Source organism: Mauremys mutica, chromosome 15 (assembly GCF_020497125.1).
Source record: "Mauremys mutica isolate MM-2020 ecotype Southern chromosome 15, ASM2049712v1, whole genome shotgun sequence".
NCBI lineage: Eukaryota > Metazoa > Chordata > Testudines > Geoemydidae > Mauremys > Mauremys mutica.
The window spans coordinates 35,899,493-35,919,365 of record NC_059086.1 but is presented as its reverse complement, the minus strand read 5'-3'; the positions used below and the strand labels follow the sequence as shown (position 1 = coordinate 35,919,365).

The 19,873-nt window shown below is 67.4% G+C and overlaps 2 protein-coding genes across 5 annotated transcripts; one reads left to right on the top strand and one right to left on the bottom strand.

The window, feature by feature from the left end:
- Nucleotides 1–799: 799 nt before the first annotated feature.
- HSPBP1 (HSPA (Hsp70) binding protein 1) lies at nt 800–5,767 on the bottom strand. Of its 4 annotated transcripts, none has more exons than XM_044989359.1 (9): nt 5,697–5,767; nt 5,121–5,204; nt 4,654–4,829; nt 4,255–4,468; nt 3,589–3,813; nt 3,031–3,186; nt 2,622–2,718; nt 2,351–2,462; nt 800–1,566 (listed from the first exon to the last, which is right to left on the bottom strand). In XM_044989359.1, the coding sequence occupies exons 1-9, from the start codon at nt 5,755–5,757 to the stop codon at nt 1,489–1,491; spliced, it is 1,203 nt and encodes a 400-aa protein (XP_044845294.1). In that variant the 5' UTR covers nt 5,758–5,767; the 3' UTR covers nt 800–1,488. The 4 variants fall into 4 exon arrangements, with proteins under 4 accessions (XP_044845294.1, XP_044845296.1, XP_044845297.1 ...); XM_044989361.1 differs by having other exon boundaries at nt 5,095–5,204; nt 5,697–5,761; XM_044989362.1 differs by having other exon boundaries at nt 5,095–5,204; nt 5,704–5,759.
- Nucleotides 5,768–9,596: 3,829 nt separating this feature from the next.
- On the top strand, nt 9,597–19,851 carry LOC123350684 (serine/threonine-protein kinase BRSK1-like). Its single transcript, XM_044989364.1, has 3 exons — nt 9,597–9,856; nt 19,383–19,477; nt 19,712–19,851. The coding sequence occupies exons 1-3, from the start codon at nt 9,748–9,750 to the stop codon at nt 19,799–19,801; spliced, it is 294 nt and encodes a 97-aa protein (XP_044845299.1). The 5' UTR covers nt 9,597–9,747; the 3' UTR covers nt 19,802–19,851.
- The last annotated feature ends 22 nt before the right edge of the window (nt 19,852–19,873 follow it).

Sequence of the window (19,873 nt, the reverse complement as noted above, 5' to 3'; positions counted from 1 at the left end):
TGCGCAGTGGCCACTGGCTGCCAATTAACATTTAAATTAAGGAAGGAACGTTGTGGTGCTTAGCAGAAATTTGCATATCCAGGTAAGTAAATGAGCCTGAGACTGTGACATCACCATGCCGTGTGACATCATAGCTGAGCAACAGCACCAACCAACATGACATCATCAGTGTGTGACACCCAGTGCGGGCACATCCTCGGTGTGACATCATCACCCTGAGACAGCCACTCCCGTCGTCTCCTGCTGTGACATCACCAGCCAGCATGTGACATCACACTGCAGGGCACGTCCTCATGGTGTGACAGCAAAACTCTGAGACTCACTGACATCATCACTCTAAGCTGCATCGTCAGCTAGATCACATGTGACATCATCACTGCAACATCAGCACTTCGGTCTAATTGCCGTGGGCGTGACATCATCACAGTAACCTCATCGGCTAGAATACCCCTAGAGGACCCCCCCTTAGCCAGCCAATCGCTGCCCGAGGGCTGGATGGGAACCAGCGCCCCCTAGAGGAGAAAGGCCCCATGCCCCATTCCCCACCCCACTGAGCCAGCCAGTCCCCACACGGGAGCCGGCGCCCCCTAGAGAAGAAAGGCCCCGTGTCCCATTCCCTGCCCCCCTGAGCCAGCCAGTCCCTGCCCTGGGGATGGATGGGAGCCAGCGCCCCCTAGAGGAGAAAGGCCACGTGCCCCATTCCACAATGCCCCATGCCTTTGCCTAGGTCCCAGCTCCACCCATGATCCCCACCCCCCAGCAGCCCTGGCATCCCCCAGGAAACAGAAAAGGATCCACCCAATGCAGAACTTTTATTAGAAAACCATCAGCAACAAGAACACAGGAACAGGCAGAGCGGGAGCACCCCAAGCTGCACCCCTTGCCCCAGCTCAGCACCCCAACCCTGCCCCCTAGACCCTGCCCGTGGGGAGCATGTGACAGCAATGGGCATAGCACCGACCCTCTGGTCTCCCAAGTCAGATGGCACCCCCCACCCTCAGGTGGGCCCAGCTCAGGGCCAGTACCCCCTAAAAGGAAAAGCCCCGTGCCCCATTCCCAGCCCCCCCTGCAGCCAGCCAGTCCCCACCCTGGCAGCGCCCCCTAGAGACCTCACCGGAGGGGAAGTGTTCTCAGATTAACCCCTCGCTGCCTGGATTCGCCATTACACCTCGAGTGGCAGGGAGGAGGGGGGTGTCTCTCGCAGGATCTACACAGAACAAACAGGGGCCAGAAGGCTCCTGGTTCTGATCCAGCCGAGGGCCCTTCTCTCTGGGGTGGCTCCAGCCCCTCTCCCAGCCCCATGGGTGTGGGGGGGGGTCCAGCTAGGGGTCCCTCTCGGAAAAGCCGCTCACACGAGACACACGGAAAAGGCCAAGAGGAAACCACCATTCTGAGAGGTGGGCACCTCAGGGAAGCCACCGATCTGGGGGGGGGACACCAGGAGCACCGGGGCCAGTCACAGATCCGCGGGGGGGACACCGGGGGCAGTCACCGGTCCATGCTGCTCTCCTCGGGGGGGGTCTGAAAGCAGACACGCTGGAGCCGCTCGCAGAACTCCAGCTCCTCCTAGGGGGACACAAGGCACAGGGGTGAGCGGGGCCAGCCTCCCCGCCCCACACGCGGCTTGGGGGGCAGCAGAGAGGCTGCTGCTGCAGCTGGGCTGCCCCACGGCCAGCGGGGTGGGAACGTTCCCAAGCTAAGTGGGGTTCAGGTGGGTCGTAGTGTGGATGGGAGACCCAGCGGGGTGTTGCGGGGCGGGGGCTCAGCAGGGGGCGCTCTCCCCAGGGAGTCAGTGCTGGCGCGGGCACTAGGGGGCACTGTGCCGCAGACTAAGCAAGAGGCCCAGTCCTGGCACTGCTGCTGGGAAGTTCACCACAGTCCAGTTGATGTCCCGCTTGCGCAGGAACCTGGGGTCGGTGGGAGCAGTAAGGAGCGAGGACCACTCTGACCCCCACGTACCCATCAGGGTGGAGCAAGGACAGAGATTTTCTAACAGCCGGGCTGCCTGGGCACCAGCTCACCCACAAGTGCCCGGAGATGCTCGCGGAGGGGACGGAGTAGATCTGGGATCATTACTGGATAGCATACGGCACGCAGTGCCCCCTGTGCCAGGCCGACGGGGGCAGAGGGCAGTGCCAGGTGGGACACAGCATGCGGCCAGGGGGGACGGAGGGTGGTGCCCCATAGCGCCAGGCCGGGGGGAACGCGCAGCTGGTGGGGACGGGCAGAGGGCAGCGCCCCCAGTGCCAGGCGGGAGAGATGGGGCACGGCTGGAGGGCGGTGCCTCTGGACGACACACGGGTGGCTCTGTCCCGAAAGAGCTGCCACCTCCCCCCACCCCGATCCCTACCTGGAACTCCTCCTGCCGCTGCAGCAGCTGGCAGCGCTCCCTCAGCAGCTCCTCCAGCGCCAGCTGCGGCTCCCGGCACTCCCGCACCCCCTGGGGAAAATCCGTCACCAGGCTGCGGGGGAGGGGGCAGATGGGGGGTTATTCTCAGCACAGCCCCATCACTCCCACTGACTGCCAGACCCCCTCCCCCAGCTCTACCCACTAAGCCCCACGCCCCTCCCAGAGCTGGGAAAGGAACCCAGGAGTCCTGGACCCCACGTGCCCCTCTCACCTGCAGAGGGCCCCCAGGACGTGTTCGTGGAAGGGGCTGTGCTCAGAGCGGATCAGAGCCACCAGCTGCTGCACCATCCCCATGGAGCACAGGGTCTCTGGAGAGGGAGAGCAGCGAGTCAGGGGGCTGGAGCACGGCCGGGCGGGGGGGCGAGGGGGACAGGACACAGAGGATGGTGACTCCCCGCAGTGCCAGGTTGGGGTGGGAGAAGCAGGGCCAGGCGGGGGGCAGAGGGCCGTGCCCGGCCGGGCAGACGGGGCAGGGCTGGGCGGGGGGCCGAGGGCCGTGCCCGGCCGGGCAGATGGGGCAGGGCTGGGAGGGGAAAGAAGGTGGCACCTGGCCTGGCAGACGGGACATGGCCGGGTGGGGGCAGAGGGCGGAGCCCCCCAGCGTCCCAGAGGCCCCTCACCTTTGTGCTCCGGGTGGTCCAGCAGCAGGTTCTGCAGCAGGAAGGCGGATTTGACCTTGAGCTTCTCCACAGGGCTCTGCATGGCGCGCATCAGCACCGAGAAGCCGTCCAGCCGCAGGAACTGCTGCAGGCCGCCCTCCTGGGCGCGCACCAGGCCTGGCGCCGGGGAGAGGGGCAGAGACAGCCTCAGCCAGGGCAACGCACACAGCTCCTCCCCGCACTGCAATGCCGTGCCCGGCCTCCGGGGGCAGAGGAGAGCAAGAGCTCCGCCCCCCCCCGGCCTCTCTGCTACCACAGGGCCAGTAATCTCTATGGCTGTGCAGCTGGTGCCCCCTAGAGGGAACAGACTCAGTGCCTCATCCCCACCCCCTGCCCTAGTGCCGGGTGGAAGCCGGCGCCCCCTAGAGGGAACAGGCCCTGTGCTCCATCCCCACCCCCCTGAGCCAGCCAGTCCCTGTGCTAGGGCCGGGCGGAAGCTGGCGCCCCCTAGAGAGGACAGACCCCGTGCCCCATTCCGCCCTAGGGCCAGCGGGAGCCGGCGCCCCCTGCAGGACTCACAGGAGATGGCGAAGAGCGCCTTGACGCGCACCACGTCGGCCCCGTCGTGATCCAGCAGGCGCAGCAGCTTGCGCATGCAGCCCAGCGCCAGGGCCTGCTCCTGCACCTTGGGCACGTTCTGGGCACAGGTGCCGACGAGGTGGGCGGCGCGCCAGCGCAGCTCCGCCACGGGGTGCTCCAGGTAGCGGTGAGCCAGCAGCCGCATCCCGTCCAGCTTGCAGAAATCTGGGAGGGGAGGGGGGCGCCCACGACGGCAGGTGCCCCGGAGACCATATGGTGCCCGTGGGGGTTCTCAGGCAGCGCCGGCCGGGCACCCCCTAAGGTCACCCGCTCGCGGACTCAATTACATGGTTCACCCCCCGTGACCCAGCCCCCATTCAGAGGGCCCCATCTCAGAGATCAGGCCTCCTTCGGGGGCAGCCCTCGTGCCCTGACAATCCACCCCCCAGAACCCCGACTTCCATTTCCCCCACAACACCCTCCTCCACTTCCCAGTCCATGGGCACCCACTGTTCCCACCCCCCCGCCCCAGCGCTCCCAGGATGATCCCCCATCCCGGCTCCCTCCTGTCCTGGCCCGTGTGCTCCCCTCCTGCCCCCCAGAACTCCCTGCTCCGCTCCATGTGCCCCCCAGAATCCCCCCTGCCCCAGGTGCCCCACCCTGTACCTGCGGCGTTGTCCAGGTTCTCGCACAGCTCAGCCAGCAGCTCCAGCGCGCTGGCCTGGCGGGAGGGGTCCCCCTCGGCCGGCTCCGAGGTCTCCCCGCCTTCCCCCCCAGGGGACACGGCCTCCAGCACCCGCAGACACTCCTTCATCTGCTCCACCTCCTCCAGCTGCCCCCTGAACGCCTGGGCCATGGCCTCCTGCAACCACTGCCGCCGCTGGGGAGCAGGGAAGAGAGGGGATCAGTGCCCATCCCCGCCTCAACCCTCCCCGAGCCAGGGGGAGAACCCAGGCGTCCTGGCTCCCAACCCCCCCCCCCACTCTAACCACCAGGCCCCACTCCCCTCCCAAAGGCAGGCTAGGACCCAGGAGTGCTTGCCGGCCACAAAGCGCAGCCCCACACCTCGTCAGACATGGGCTCCAGCTGGCTGGGCTCCGCATTGCCAGCGGTGATGGCCATCTGCAGCAGCCCCTGCAGGTTCTGCGGATGCTCGCGCGGCGGCTGATTCCCCCCGGCGCCCCCTTCAGCCATGGCTGGAGCGGTGCGGGGCCGGAGACCAGGCGCCTCGGCCACGTCCCCTGCAGAGAAAGGCACAGACAACAGGAGTCAGGTGTTGAGCTGGGGAGAGAACCCAGGCATCCTGGCTCCCAACCCCCCCTTCTCTAACTGCTAGGCACCACTCCCCTCCCAGAGTAGGAGAGAACCCAGGAGTCCTGGCTCCCACATACACACCCCGGCTCTAACCACTAGACCCTGTTCCCCTCCCAGAGCTGGGGAGAGAACCCAGGAGTCCTGGCTCCCCCCCACCCCCTCCTCTAACTCATAGACCCCACCCTCCATCACCTAGGTCCGGGGGGGCCAGGCGTTACCAGACGCTGTGTCCGCGCTGGGCACTCGGCCTGTGGGGTGTCGCTGGCGTCCGGCTCCCACCACTGGCACCACAAGAGGGTCCGCTGGGGGGCAGGGAGAGAACCCAGATCAGCACGGGAGGGGGACCCGGCCAGGCTGTGGGGCGCAGGGTACCGAGGGAGGCGGGGGAACGGTGCCCCCCAGCGTCTCTCCTGTCCCCCATTAAACAGCCCCCCAACACCCATGTCACCCCTTTGCCCCTCCCCCAGCCACCCCACCCCGTCGCCCTCTGCCCCCCACCACTCTCTGCCATGTGCCCCTCCCCCAGAGATCCCTCCCCCCAGTGCCCTCCCCCCGTCTTCTGCCCCACACCCAGCCCCTCCCCCAGTGCCCTCCCCCCGTCTTCTGCCCCACACCCAGCCCCTCCCCCATCTTCTGCCCCCCAACCCCTCTCCCCGAGATCCCTCCCCCCAGTGCCCTCCCCCCATCTTCTGCCCCACACCCAGCCCCTCCCCCGTCTTCTGCCCCCCAACCCCTCCCCGAGATCCCTCCCCCCAGTGCCCTCCCCCACGTCATCTGGCCCCCGCCCCGCTCACCCCCTACCGCGCCGCGCGCTCCCCACTCCCAGCCCTGGGCGCCGCCATCTTGGCCGGACATGGGGGGAGGCGCAGGGGGCGGGGCAGCGAGGATGGGGCGGGGCGACCTCTGCTGGCGGGAGCGGAGCATTGGGGGCTGGGCGGGGTTGGGGAGGTCCGGGGGGGGCTGGGGGGGTCTAGGTGGGATTGCTGGGGGGGGAGATCCGGGGGGGGCTGGGGGGTCTAGGGGGGGCTGGGGGGGGTCAAGGTGGGATTGCTGGGGGGGGAGATCCGGGGGGGGCTGGGGGGTCTAGGGGGGGCTGGGGGGGGGCTAGGTGGGATTTCTGGGGGGGAGATCCGGGGGGGCTGGGGGGTCTAGGTGGGATTGCTGGGGGGGGACCGGGGGGGGCTGGGGGGGCTAGGGGGGCTGGGGGGGGCTAGGTGGGATTTCTGGGGGGGAGATCCGGGGGGGGCTGGGGGGGGTCTAGGTGGGATTGCTGGGGGGGGAGATCCGGGGGGGGCTGGGGGGTCTAGGGGGGGCTGGGGGGGGCTAGGTGGGATTGCTGGGGGGAGATCCCGGGGGGCTGGGGGGGGTCTAGGTGGGATTGCTGGGGAAGAATTGGGAGCGGGGGATGGGGGAATCTGGGGGGGTCAGGCGGGGTGATTGGGAGGCTATAGGTGGGATGAATGGCGGGGGAGTTGGGAAAGTCCAGGCTGGGATTGCCGGGGGGAGAGATCTGGGGGGAGGCTGGGGGGATCTAGGTGGGATTGCTGGGGGGGGAGATCCGGGGGGGCTGGGGGGGTCTAGGGGGGATTTCTGGGAGGGGAATTCCAGGGATTGGGGGATCCAAGGGCTGGCTGAGTAGGTGGTTGGAGGGTGCAGGGGGGGTCGGGGCGGGCAGGGTTGGGGGGAATTGGTGGGGGTCCTCCGGGGGGGTGGATGACAAAGTGGGAATTTTTGGTCATACGTGGCTGGTTCCTGTGCCTGCCTCAGTTTCCCCCCCCCAGATGCCGCATTGCTGCCCAGGTGGGTGCGGGGGTGGGGGTGGAGTTACAGCCCATAGAAGCCGTGCGGCATGGGGGTCACGGGGCCCACGGGGGTGGAATGAATGGGGCATGAAGGGCCACGACCCAGAGGAACTGGAGGGTCCGGAGAGACAACGGGGCACCCCAGGGACTGGGCCATTCACCCGAAACGAGGGGACTCTCCGGCTCTGGGCAGAGCTCCTGGGGCGAAGCCCAGGGCTCGGGCAGGCCGCAGGGCCGGGCTCTGGTGGGAAAGGGGGGGTCTGCCACGCCAATGGCTTCCTCCAAGGGACTGTTTAAAAGTTGGGCCATGGCCCCGATCCTGGGCAGGGGGATCCAGGAGGGGGCGACGGAGGGCAGGGGGACTGGAGAGGCTGCGGGGGGGGGGGATCCAGGAGCAGGCTGCCGGGGGGGGGGGGGAAAAGCGCAGGGGGACTGGAGAGGCTGTGGGGGGATCCAGTGGGGTGGGAGTGGGCAGCAGAGGCCCACCACAGGGGGTTGGGCAGGGGGCTACGTGGAGGGAGTATTTGGCAGGGGAGGTTTGCAAGGGGGAGGGTTGGGGGGGCTGTGGCGGATCTAGGGTGGGGGGCAAGGCAGTGACTCATCCCCCACCAGCCCCAGTGGAACGACCCCCACCCCAATCACTGGGATTTCAGCCTTACATTTGAAAGACCCCGAGAAGGAGCCAACCACAGGCCGGGGGCCATTGAATGGGTCCTGCCCCACCATGTGGGGGAAACATCAGGAAAGGTCACGTCCCTTTCTGAACACCAGCCCCCCCCGTGCCCCCCCCCGCGCCCGCCCAGCGCCTCCTGACCCCTGCCAGCAGCGCCTGCTCCACCAGAACCAGCGCTGGCCCCGGCCCGGCTATTGGAAACAAGGCGGGATCATGACAGCAATCCCCAGTGCCGGCTTGAAGACCTAGTGGCACAGAGGTTAGGGATCGAGATCCGGATAAAGCCACAGGCTGAGGGCCCCAGAGAGTGGGTCCCGGGATGGGTCCCAAATCTCGGCGTCCCGTTAAAAAAGAAAAACGGTTTCTAGCCCGCGCGGCTCGGGACGACAGTTTGGAAACGGGACCGAAGTGGAACCGAAGCTGCCTGGGTCTGCGGAGAGCCTGAGCCGGCCGCTCGCAGGGGTGTGAACTGCCCAGAGCATGATCAAGGAGGGGACATCAGAGCTTGCGTGTCAGCGCTTAGCCTGGCTCTGACGCTAATGGGGAAGGTGCAGATCCTCCCCCATTCACCCCCCTGTGGGCTGGCACGGGCTGGGGGGGGAGTGGGTCACGGGGCCGTTCCCCTCTAGGGGGTGGGGAAAGCGGTGCTGCAGTTAAAGGGTACCTTGACCAGTGGGCGTCTCGTCCGCAGAGGGTCCCGTGGGTGGTGGGGCAGACCGAGGGGGGCGGATTTTATCCCCTTTGAACTGTGGGGAGGGGGTCAGACGGGGGGCAGGGGGCTCTGAGCAGCTGAGGCCAGACTGGGGGGGTCACATGCACACAGAGTGCAGGGCCCAGCCCCTCCAGGAGGGGGCAGCAGACACGGGACACGCAGGCACACATAGACACACTGACATTCACTGTCTTTGTCACACTCTAGCACAGATCACACCCCCTGTGTCTCTTTGTCACAGCCTGTCTCTCACACAGTTGCACACACAGAATCACAATCATACAGTCACACAACATCACAGTAATCACACACACCATTACACACACACACGGCAATCACACTGTCACAGCCACGCTCATACAACCACACAGCCAAATGATCACAGCCACAGTTACACAACAATCACACCATCACAGCTACGATCACACAGGTAAAGTCAGTCACAGACACAATTACACACCTGGCAGTAACAGCTACAATCACACAATTACCCGGCCATACAATCACACTCAATTACACACACAACCATGACACAGTTACAGTTATACAATCACAAACACGGACACACAACAATCAGTAATAGCCACGATCACAATTACCCAGCCATATAATCACAGACTCAATTGCACACACGACAACAACAGCCGTGATAACACAGTTAGTCATACAATCACAGAAACAACTACACACACTGCAATCACACAATTATAGTCATACAATCACAGCCCCAATTACACACACCACAATCCCCATAATCACACAATGACAGTCACACAATCGCAGCCACATTCACACAATCACAGCCACACAATCACAAACACAATTACACAGTTACCCAGCCTTACAATCACAGCCACAATTACCCACACCACAGTCACACAATCACAGCCGCAATCACACAGTCATAAAATCACAGACAGAATTACACACGACAATCAATCCCAGACACAATTACACAGTTACCCAGCCATACAATCACAGCCACGATTACACACACCACAATCACACAATGACAGTCACACAATCACAGCCGCATTCACACAATGACAGTCGGACAGAATTACACACATGCCACTCAGACAGTCACAACCACAATCACACAGTTACCCAGCCATACCGGCACTGACCCAGTTACACACCCCACAATCCCCACAATCACACAATGACAATCACACACTCACAGCCCCAACTACACACCCCACAACCCCAACCCCAAACTCACCCAGCCAGACACCCGGATCCTGTGTCCCCCCCTCCTGCGCCCCCCATCACCCCCCTTTGCCCCCCCCCGCGCGGCGGGCCGGGTTCACCCCGCCGGTGCTGTCACCCGGTGCCCGGATGCTGATGCGGGGGGGGGAGGGGGAGGAGGCAGCCTGGGGGGGGAGCCAGGGACGAGCATCCTCCAGCAGCCGTCGCAGCATCCCTGGCTGGAGGGGGGGGAAGGGCCCCCTCCATCATGCTGGTACCCGGGCGGTGAGCCTCCCTCCCAGCCCAGCCCCCCCCGGCCCCGATCCCTCCTCCCCTCCCCCCCGGCCCCCCCAAACCCGCCGGCATGCGGGGCTGAGGGGCCGCGGCCTCCGTCTATTGTTCCTGCCCAGGGAGGGGAATCGAGGCGGGGTGGGGGGGGGGAGGTGGCGGACAAAGGGGGCCCGGCCGTCATGTCCGGCGGCAAGGAGCCTGGGGGGCACCCCCCGGGCCCGGCCCCCCAGCACGCCCAGTACGTGGGGCCCTACCGCCTGGAGAAGACCCTGGGCAAAGGCCAGACGGGTGAGTCTGCGGCACCGGCCCCCCCACGCCCCTGCGGTCCCTGGGGTAGATCCCCGCCCCGATACCGGGGGGATGGGCCCCAATACACCGTCCTCCCCCCCCCATTGCCTGGGGTAGATCCCCCGCCCCGATACCGGGGGGATGGGCCCCAATACACCGTCCTCCCCCCCCATTGCCTGGGGTAGATCCCCCGCCCCGATACCGGGGGGATGGGCCCCAATACACCGTCCTCCCCCATTGCCTGGGGTAGATCCCCCGCCCCGATACCGGGGGGATGGGCCCCAATACACCGTCCTCCCCCATTGCCTGGGGTAGATCCCCTGCCCTGATACCGGGGGGATGGGCCCCAATACACCCTCCTTCCCCCCCCCATTGCCTGGGGTAGATCCCCCGCCCCGATACCGGGGGGATGGGCCCCAATACACCGTCCTCCCCCCCATTGCCTGGGGTAGATCCCCCGCCCCGATACCGGGGGGATGGGCCCCAATACACCGTCCCCCCCCATTGCCTGGGGTAGATCCCCTGCCCCGATACCGGGGGGATGGGCCTCAATACACCGTCCCCCCCCCATTGCCTGGGGTAGATCCCCCGCCCCGATACCGGGGGGATGGGCCCCAATACACCGTCCCCCCCCCATTGCCTGGGGTAGATCCCCCGCCCCGATACCGGGGGGATGGGCCCCAATACACCGTCCCCCCCCATTGCCTGGGGTAGATCCCCCGCCCCGATACCGGGGGGATGGCCCCCAATACACCGTCCCCCCCCCCATTGCCTGGGGTAGATCCCCCGCCCCGATACCGGGGGGATGGGCCCCAATACACCCTCCTCCCCCCCCCATTGCCTGGGGTAGATCCCCCGCCCCGATACCGGGGGGATGGGCCCCAATACACCGTCCCCCCCCATTGCCTGGGGTAGATCCCCCGCCCCGATACCGGGGGGATGGGCCCCAATACACCGTCCTCCCCCATTGCCTGGGGTAGATCCCCCGCCCCGATACCGGGGGGATGGGCCCCAATACACCGTCCTCCTCCCCCCATTGCCTGGGGTAGATCCCCCGCCCCGATACCGGGGGGATGGGCCCCAATACACCGTCCTTCCCCCCCCATTGCCTGGGGTAGATCCCCGCCCCGCTTCCCGGGGGGATGGGCCCCAATACACCGTCCCCCCCCCATTGCCCGTGGGAGATCCCCGCCCCGATACCGGGGGGATGGGCCCCAATACACCGTCCTTCCCCCCCCATTGCCTGGGGTAGATCCCCGCCCCGATACCCGGGGGGATGGGCCCCAATACCCCGTCCCCCCCCCATTGCCTGGGGTAGATCCCCCGTCCCGATACCGGGGGGATGGGCCCCAATACACCGTCCTCCCCCCCATTGCCTGGGGTAGATCCCCTGCCCCGATACCCGGGGGGATGGGCCCCAATACACCGTCCCCCCCCCATTGCCTGGGGTAGATCCCCCGCCCCGATACCGGGGGGATGGGCCCCAATACACCGTCCTCCCCCCATTGCCTGGGGTAGATCCCCGCCCCGATACCGGGGGGATGGGCCCCAATACACTGTCCCCCCCCATTGCCTGGGGTAGATCCCCCGCCCCGATACCGGGGGGATGGGCCTCAATACACCGTCCCCCCCCATTGCCTGGGGTAGATCCCCGCCCCGATACCGGGGGGATGGGCCCCAATACACCGTCCCCCCCCATTGCCTGGGGTAGATCCCCCGCCCCGATACCGGGGGGATGGGCCCCAATACACCGTCCTCCCCCCCCATTGCCTGGGGTAGATCCCCCGCCCTGATACTGGGGGGATGGGCCCCAATACACCGTCCCCCCCCATTGCCTGGGGTAGATCCCCCGCCCCGATACCGGGGGGATGGCCCCCAATACACCGTCCCCCCCCCATTGCCTGGGGTAGATCCCCCGCCCCGATACCGGGGGGATGGGCCCCAATACACCGTCCTCCCCCCCCCATTGCCTGGGGTAGATCCCCCGCCCCGATCCCGGGGGGATGGGCCCCAATACACCGTCCCCCCCCATTGCCTGGGGTAGATCCCCCGCCCCGATACCGGGGGGATGGCCCCCAATACACCGTCCCCCCCCCATTGCCTGGGGTAGATCCCCCGCCCCGATACCGGGGGGATGGCCCCCAATACACCGTCCCCCCCCCATTGCCTGGGGTAGATCCCCCGCCCCGATACCGGGGGGATGGGCCCCAATACACCGTCCCCCCCCATTGCCTGGGGTAGATCCCCTGCCCCGATACCGGGGGGATGGGCCCCAATACACCGTCCCCCCCATTGCCTGGGGTAGATCCCCCGCCCCGATACCGGGGGGATGGGCCCCAATACACCGTCCCCCCCCCATTGCCTGGGGTAGATCCCCGGCCCCTATAGCGGGGGGATGGGCCCCAATACACCGTCCCCCCCATTGCCTGGGGTAGATCCCCTGCCCCGATACCGGGGGGATGGGCCCCAATACACTGTCCTCCCCCCCCATTGCCTGGGGTAGATCCCCCGCCCCGATACCGGGGGGATGGGCCCCAATACACCGTCCCCCCCATTGCCTGGGGTAGATCCCCCGCCCCGATACCGGGGGGATGGGCCCCAATACACCGTCCTCCCCCCCCATTGCCTGGGGTAGATCCCCCGCCCCGATACCGGGGGGATGGGCCCCAATACACCGTCCCCCCCATTGCCTGGGGTAGATCCCCCGCCCCGATACCGGGGGGATGGGCCCCAATACACCGTCCCCCCCATTGCCTGGGGTAGATCCCCCGCCCCGATACCGGGGGGATGGGCCCCAATACACCGTCCTTCCCCCCCCATTGCCTGGGGTAGATCCCCCGCCCCGATACCGGGGGGATGGGCCCCAATACACCGTCCTCCCCCCCCATTGCCTGGGGTAGATCCCCCGCCCCGATACCGGGGGGATGGGCCCCAATACACCGTCCCCCCCATTGCCTGGGGTAGATCCCCTGCCCCGATACCGGGGGGATGGGCCCCAATACACCGTCCCCCCCCATTGCCTGGGGTAGATCCCCCGCCCCGATACCGGGGGGATGGGCCCCAATACACCGTCCTCCCCCCCCCCATTGCCTGGGGTAGATCCCCTGCCCCGATACCGGGGGGATGGGCCCCAATACACCGTCCCCCCCATTGCCTGGGGTAGATCCCCCGCCCCGATACCGGGGGATGGGCCCCAATACACCGTCCTCCCCCCCCATTGCCTGGGGTAGATCCCCCGCCCCGATACCGGGGGGATGGGCCCCAATACACCGTCCTCCCCCCCCATTGCCTGGGGTAGATCCCCTGCCCCGATACCGGGGGGATGGGCCCCAATACACCGTCCTCCCCCCCCATTGCCTGGGGTAGATCCCCCGCCCTGATACCGGGGGGATGGGCCCCAATACACCGTCTCCCCCCCATTGCCTGGGGTAGATCCCCCGCCCCGATACCGGGGGGATGGGCCCCAATACACCGTCTCCCCCCCATTGCCTGGGGTAGATCCCCCGCCCCGATACCGGGGGGATGGGCCCCAATACACCGTCCTCCCCCCATTGCCTGGGGTAGATCCCCCGCCCTGATACCAGGGGGATGGGCCCCAATACACCGTCTCCCCCCCATTGCCTGGGGTAGATCCCCCGCCCCGATACCGGGGGGATGGGCCCCAATACACCGTCTCCCCCCCATTGCCTGGGGTAGATCCCCCGCCCCGATACCGGGGGGATGGGCCCCAATACACCGTCCTCCCCCCCCCCATTGCCTGGGGTAGATCCCCCGCCCCGATACCGGGGGGATGGGCTCTACAAGATATTTCATCCCCCCCACATACGCTCGCACTTCCCAGCTGAGATCACCTGCCCAGACGCCCGGGGGATGGGCTCAGCGTAAAGGCCCCCAGGCCAGCCTGTGCTCAGAGGGACACACCAGTGGCTGGGCAGGGGGAGGGGGTTTCATCTCCCCCCAGGCAAGTTGTGGGTCAGTGGTGCCAGCAGTTTAGTGTCGAGAGGTTGATAGATTTGTGGGGTCTGGGGCGAGGTCAGTGGAGCTGTGGGGTCATGGAATGGGGGGTCCCGGGTGCGATGGGGCTGGGGGTCAGTGCACCCATGGGAGCTGGGGCAGGGGGGGGTCCCGGGTGCGATGGGGCTGGGGGGTCAGTGCACCCATGGGAGCTGGGGTGGGGGGGTCACTGGGGCGATGGGGCTGGGGGGTCAGGGCACCCATGGGAGCTGGGGTGGGGGGGTCCCGGGTGCGATGGGGCTGGGGGGTCAGGGCACCCATGGGAGCTGGGGCGGGGGGGTCCCAGGGGCGATGGGGCTGGGGGGTCAGTGCACCCATGGGAGCTGGGGCCGGGGGGTCCCTGGGGCGATGGGGCTGGGGGGTCAGAGCACCCATGGGAGCTGGGGCAGGGGGGGTCCCGGGTGCGATGGGGCTGGGGGGTCAGGGCAGCCATGGGAGCTGGGGCAGGGGGGGTCCCTGGTGCAATGGCACTGGGGGGTCAGTGCACCCATGGGAGCTGGGGCAGGGGGGTCCCGGGTGCGATGGGGCTGAGGGGTCAGGGCAGCCATGGGAGCTGGGACGGGGGGGGGTCCCGGGTGCGATGGGGGTGGGGGGTCAGGGCAGCCATGGGAGCTGGGGCGGGGGGGGTCCCGGGTGCGATGGGGCTGGGGGGTCAGGGCACCCATGGGAGCTGGGGCGGGGGGGGACCCAGGTGCGATGGCACTGGGGGGTCAGTGCACCCATGGGAGCTGGGGCGGGGGGGGTCCCGGGTGCGATGGGGCTGGGGGGTCAGGGCAGCCATGGGAGCTGGGGCGGGGGGGGTCCCGGGTCCGATGGGGCTGGGAGGTCAGGGCACCCATGGGAGCTGGGGCAGGGGGGTCCCGGGTGCGATGGGGCTGGGGGGTCAGGGCAGCCATGGGAGCTGGGGCAGGGGGGTCCCGGGTGCGATGGGGCTGGGGGGTCAGGGCAGCCATGGGAGCTGGGGCGGGGGGGTCCCGGGTGCGATGGGGCTGGGGGGTCAGGGCAGCCATGGGAGCTGGGGCGGGGGGGGTCCCTGGTGCAATGGGGCTGGGGGGTCAGTGCACCCATAGGAGCTGGGGCAGGGGGGTCCCTGGTGCAATGGCACTGGGGGGTCAGTGCACCCATAGGAGCTGGGGCAGGGGGGTCCCGGGTGCGATGGGGCTGGGGGGTCAGGGCAGCCATGGGAGCTGGGGCAGGGGGGTCCCGGGTGCGATGGGGCTGGGAGGTCAGGGCACCCATGGGAGCTGGGGCAGGGGGGTCCCGGGTGCGATGGGGCTGGGGGGTCAGGGCAGCCATGGGAGCTGGGGCAGGGGGGTCCCGGGTGCGATGGGGCTGGGGGGTCAGGGCAGCCATAGGAGCTGGGGCAGGGCGGTCCCGGGTGCGATGGGGCTGGGGGGTCAGGGCAGCCATGGGAGCTGGGGCGGGGGGGGTCCCTGGTCAAATGGGGAGGTGGGTACCGAGCACACATGGGAGGTGGGGCAGGGGGGTCCCTGGTGCAATGGCACTGGGGGGTCAGTGCACCCATAGGAGCTGGGGCAGGGGGGTCCCGGGTGCGATGGGGCTGGGGGGTCAGGGCAGCCATGGGAGCTGGGGCGGGGCGGGGGGGGAGGCTGTACCTTTCTTGGGTAGCCCTGAGAAGTGGTAGTGGTGAGGGGGGGGGGGGGAGTCAGTTTCCCAGGAGCTCTGTGCATGGCGAGGGTGGGGGGATGGGGAGCAGCCCCAGGAGCGATGGGGGGGGGATCCCCGGCTGGCAGGGGCGCCTCTGTGTGTCTGTTTCACCTCTGTCGGGGGGGGGGGGCTGGTCACTTTCACACCTGGGCCTTGGGGTGGGATGGGGGGGCTGGACGGACAGACACGGGGCAGAGGGCAGGTGTTTGGGGGGGGGGGTTCGTTCTGCTGCAGGGAGTGAAGGGGGGGGGGGGAGGCGCCCAGCCCAGATCTCCGTTAGGCTCCTAACCAGCAGCCCGGGAAACCCACCCTCCACCCCATCCCCTTGTGCCGGTGGGGGGGTTAGAAACACCGGAGGTCACTCGGCGATGGGGCGACCCCCCTCCCTGGCTCTCTCATGCCCTTGTCGCTCTGTCTGTGTGTGTGTGGGGGGGGTTATATTTGTGCACTGAGAGGTTGTGTGTGTGGGGGGGAGGATTTGCTGCAGTGCCGGGCTGTGGGAACCGCGCGGATGTCTGGCGCGGCGGGGGGGGGGGGGGAGCAAAAGGAAATCCCTCTGGAGGGGGAGGGACATTGCTGCAAATCTCCAGGCCTTGCCTGGCTCACACAGAGGTGGGGGGGGGGGGGCAGAGCTGACAGTGGATCTAATGTGTGTCGGGGGGGGTGGGGGGGTGGATTCTTGGGCTGAGGATGGAGGGAGCTGGTTTAATGCAGTGGTTGTATGGGGGGGGGGGGAATCCAGCCTGTGAGATAGAACCACCCTCCCCCCACCCCCCGCCAGGCCACTGGAGGGGTTAAACTTGCCGGACGGATGGACAGGCGGACACGTCTGTCTGGAGATCTGCTGGGGAGGGGGGGCCCATCTCGGCCCCCTAAGTCGGGGGAGCTCTGTCTCTTTGCTGCCCCCCCACCCCGCTCCCATGCAACACAGCGTGGGAATCCATGCCGGGGGAGTTGGGTTTGTGTAGGGCCTACGGAAATGGTTTTTGTTTACTCCGGGGGTGGGGCAGAAGGAGGTGGGGCAGGGGGGGCAGGGCCGTGGGTCCGGAGCTGGGGACACTTGAGCTGTAATCCCAGGGGCCGCGTCGCTCTCTGACTCAGTTTCCCCTTCTAGCGGTCACACCTGCCCAGGGCAGCGAGCGAGAGGGGGGATGGGCTGGGCTGAAGGGGGTGGGCTCAGGAATCTCCGGGTGACTCTGTGGGTGTCCCAGGGCGAGTCCCTGAATCATTCTCTGCCTCGGTTTCCCCATCCTCCCTCGGTCTAGTTAGATTGTGAGTTCTTAGAGGGGGAGGCCGCCCCTTTGCTGCACGTCCGTGCACTGACGGGGGCCGCGCTCGTTTGGCTGGAGGGGAGCTGGGGAGGACGGAGGGAGACAGGAGGTGAGGGGCGAACGCTGGGAACAACACCATACCGAGACCCACAGACCCGCGGGGGGTCCCCTGGCCCGACAGATGTGCAGCCCTGCGGCGCGGGCTCGCCTGCGATGGGGCTTGTACAGAGGACGGGGGTTCGCCTGGGGTCCCGGCCTTGGCGGGGGGGGGGCTTCTTCTCCCCCCCACCCCCCGTCCCGACATCTTCCCATTGGGTACCAAAGACTCGGTAAGCCCGGACCCAGAGAAAGGGGGTCCCCAGGGCTCTGTGCTCCAGTCCCTTGGGGAATTTGGCCTCCGGACTCGGGAGCGTCCGGTTTTGCTCAGGCGAGATGATGGGGCTTTGAACCCAGCCCCCGCTGTCACTGGCCGCCCCCTCTCTCACTCCACTTCAGCCCTTGTAGGATAGTTTGATCCTGGTTCTACCCCTGCGTGTCCCTCCTGCCGTCCTGGAGTCAATCCTGGCCGAACCAGAGCAGATCTTTTGGAGAAACTCAGTGGACAAGTGTCCCCGTGCCGGAGGATGTGCCCCTCGCCCGGGGAAGCCGGTCCTTCCTTCACCCCGCTCCCTGGTACAAACGTGCCCCTCGCTTCCATTGTGGGGGCGGCGGCAGGCCCAGCTGAGAAAGGGAACAGCGGGGAGGTCACAGCCCGAGACGCCCGAGCAGCATTGGGATCAGAATCCGAGGACGCTCGAAAACGAGCCCGGCCCATGTTCGGTGGATTCAAAACTGGCTAACTGATGGATCTGAAAATGCGCCGGCGAACGGGGAAGTGCCTGAGCTCCCCGGGCGGTGCTGGGACCGAAGGGCTAACGGGACTCTTGGACGCATCAACCGGGGATCCCCGCGTGGGAGCAGAGAGGTGGGTCGGCCTCTGGATCTGGCCCGGGGGCGAATCCTGCGCCCAGCTCTGGGGCCTGCAGTTCCAGGAGGATGCGGCGAAATGGCAGAGGGGCCGGAGAAGAGCCAGGGGGGCGACTGAAGGGTTAGAAAACCTGCCGGAGGGCGAGAGACGCCAGGAGCTCCAGCCCTGTCGCTGAGACGGCTCCAGGGGGACTCGACCCCCGGCTCTAGGGACCGACGTGGGGAACGAATATTTCATCACGGGCTTCTCAAGCGAGCAGAGGAAGGTCAAACCCGACCCGACGGCTGGATGTTGGAGTGAGACGAACCCAGCCTGGGAAGGGGGCGCACGTGGAGGGGGATTAACCCTCGGACCGGCTGGCCAAGGGCCGGGGGGGATTCTCGGGCGCCGTGTCTCTGAGGGATCTGCTCTGGGAATGATTCCGGGGCGGCTCTCTGCTGTACGGGGTTATCCCGACAGGCCTTGGAATGGGCAAATTTGTCCTTTTGCTGGTCGAGTTTCCGGCCGTTTCTCCGGGCGCAAGGGGAGATGCTGGCCAGAGGACACGGTAGCGGCGAGAAGTGCGCTGGGAGACGGGCCAGCCGAAAGTGGCCACCCTCCCCTACGTAGCAAAACGTCTGTTCACGTGGGCTGCCAGAAATCCACGTGGGGTTGGGGGGTGCACCGGGGCGGCAGGGACGGGACGGACACACACACATTAACTGAACGGTTTGGACGATCCAGGGGTCTCCCCGATTCTGGGTGCTGGGGATTCTCTGGGTCCCTCTGCCCCCCGGATCCCGATGGGCCCCCGTCACGGGCCTGGGGGAGGGCCAGGGCTCCCTCTTGGATGTTGGAGCATTTGGGGCCGGGCAGAGGGCAATGCCAGGGACGGGTGGGTGGGAGGAAATGGACAAATAGACAGAATTGGGGGGAGTTAAATTCCCCCCTCCCCGGTCAGTTTCATTTGCCATCTCTGGTCAGTTTCACTTAAAGAGCCGGAAGAGCTCACCCCTGACACCACAGCCCAGGCGCAAAGGGCCCCAATCGCGGTCGGGGTGGGGGGGCCTCTGTGCAGCACCCGGATTGACGGAGACATTGTGGTTCACTAGGGGCGCTGCACTGCAGGGAGGAGGGCCAGCAGGGGGCGCTGGGCTGCAGCAGGTGTGTGGGGCGCTGTGGGGCAGGGCCAGCAGGGGGCGCTGGGCTGCAGCAGGTGTGTGGGGCGCTGTGGGGCAGGGCCAGCAGGGGGCGCTGGGCTGCAGCAGGTGTGTGGGGCGCTGTGGGGCAGGGCCAGCAGGGGGCGCTGGGCTGCAGCAGGTGTGTGGGGCGCTGTGGGGCAGGGCCAGCAGGGGGCGCTGGGCTGCAGCAGGTGTGTGGGGCGCTGTGGGGCAGGGCCAGCAGGGGGCGCTGGGCTGCAGTGGGTGTGTGGGGTGGTGCGCAGCAGGGGGAGTGGTGCTGCAGCAGATGTGGGGGGTGCTGGGCTGCAGCGGGTGTGTGGGGCAGGGCCAGCAGGGGGCGCTGGGCTGCAGCGGGTGTGTGGGGCGCTGTGGGGCAGGGCCAGCAGGGGGCGCTGGGCTGCAGCGGGTGTGTGGGGCGCCGGGCTGACCCCTCTCCCCGCCCGCAGGGCTGGTGAAGCTGGGCGTTCACTGCATCACAGGGCAGAAAGTGGCCATCAAGATCGTGAACCGGGAGAAGCTGTCGGAGTCGGTGCTGATGAAGGTGAGAGCCTGGGGGTGCCGGGGGCTCAGGGAGGGGCTCAGTGCTGGGGGGGGGCTCTGCAGGCCCCCCCCTTTCCCAAATCCCCCGTGATCCGCCCCAGCCCCCCCCCCCCAGGCATAGGGGGAGCCCGGCTGAGTTTGGAACACGGGCTGGGGCGCCCCCAGCCCGGCCCCCGTTCCTCTGCCCCACCCCGATTCCCTTCCCCATCCCCCCTCTCTGTGTCGCCCCCTGCAGGTGGAGCGGGAAATCGCCATCCTGAAGCTGATCGAGCACCCGCATGTGCTGAAACTGCACGACGTCTACGAGAATAAGAAATATTTGTAGGTATTTATAGACGCTCCCTGCGCATCACCCTCCCAGCCAGCCAGTCCCTGCCCCGGGGCCGGGTGGGAGCTG

Bases quoted from the DNA above. Each gene is read 5' to 3' on its own strand.
- HSPBP1 (XM_044989359.1), bottom strand. From the start codon at position 5,757: ATGTCCGGCCAAGATGGCGGCGCCCAGGGCTGGGAGTGGGGAGCGCGC. The intron at 5,205-5,696 runs GTGAGCGGGGCG...CCTGCCCCCCAG, and splicing joins AGCGCGCGGCGCGGTAGGGG to CGGACCCTCTTGTGGTGCCA. The intron at 4,469-4,653 runs GTGTGGGGCTGC...CCTGCTCCCCAG, and splicing joins TGGAGCCCATGTCTGACGAG to CGGCGGCAGTGGTTGCAGGA.
- LOC123350684 (XM_044989364.1), top strand. From the start codon at position 9,748: ATGTCCGGCGGCAAGGAGCCTGGGGGGCACCCCCCGGGCCCGGCCCCC. The intron at 9,857-19,382 runs GTGAGTCTGCGG...CCCCGCCCGCAG, and splicing joins CCTGGGCAAAGGCCAGACGG to GGCTGGTGAAGCTGGGCGTT. The intron at 19,478-19,711 runs GTGAGAGCCTGG...CGCCCCCTGCAG, and splicing joins CGGAGTCGGTGCTGATGAAG to GTGGAGCGGGAAATCGCCAT.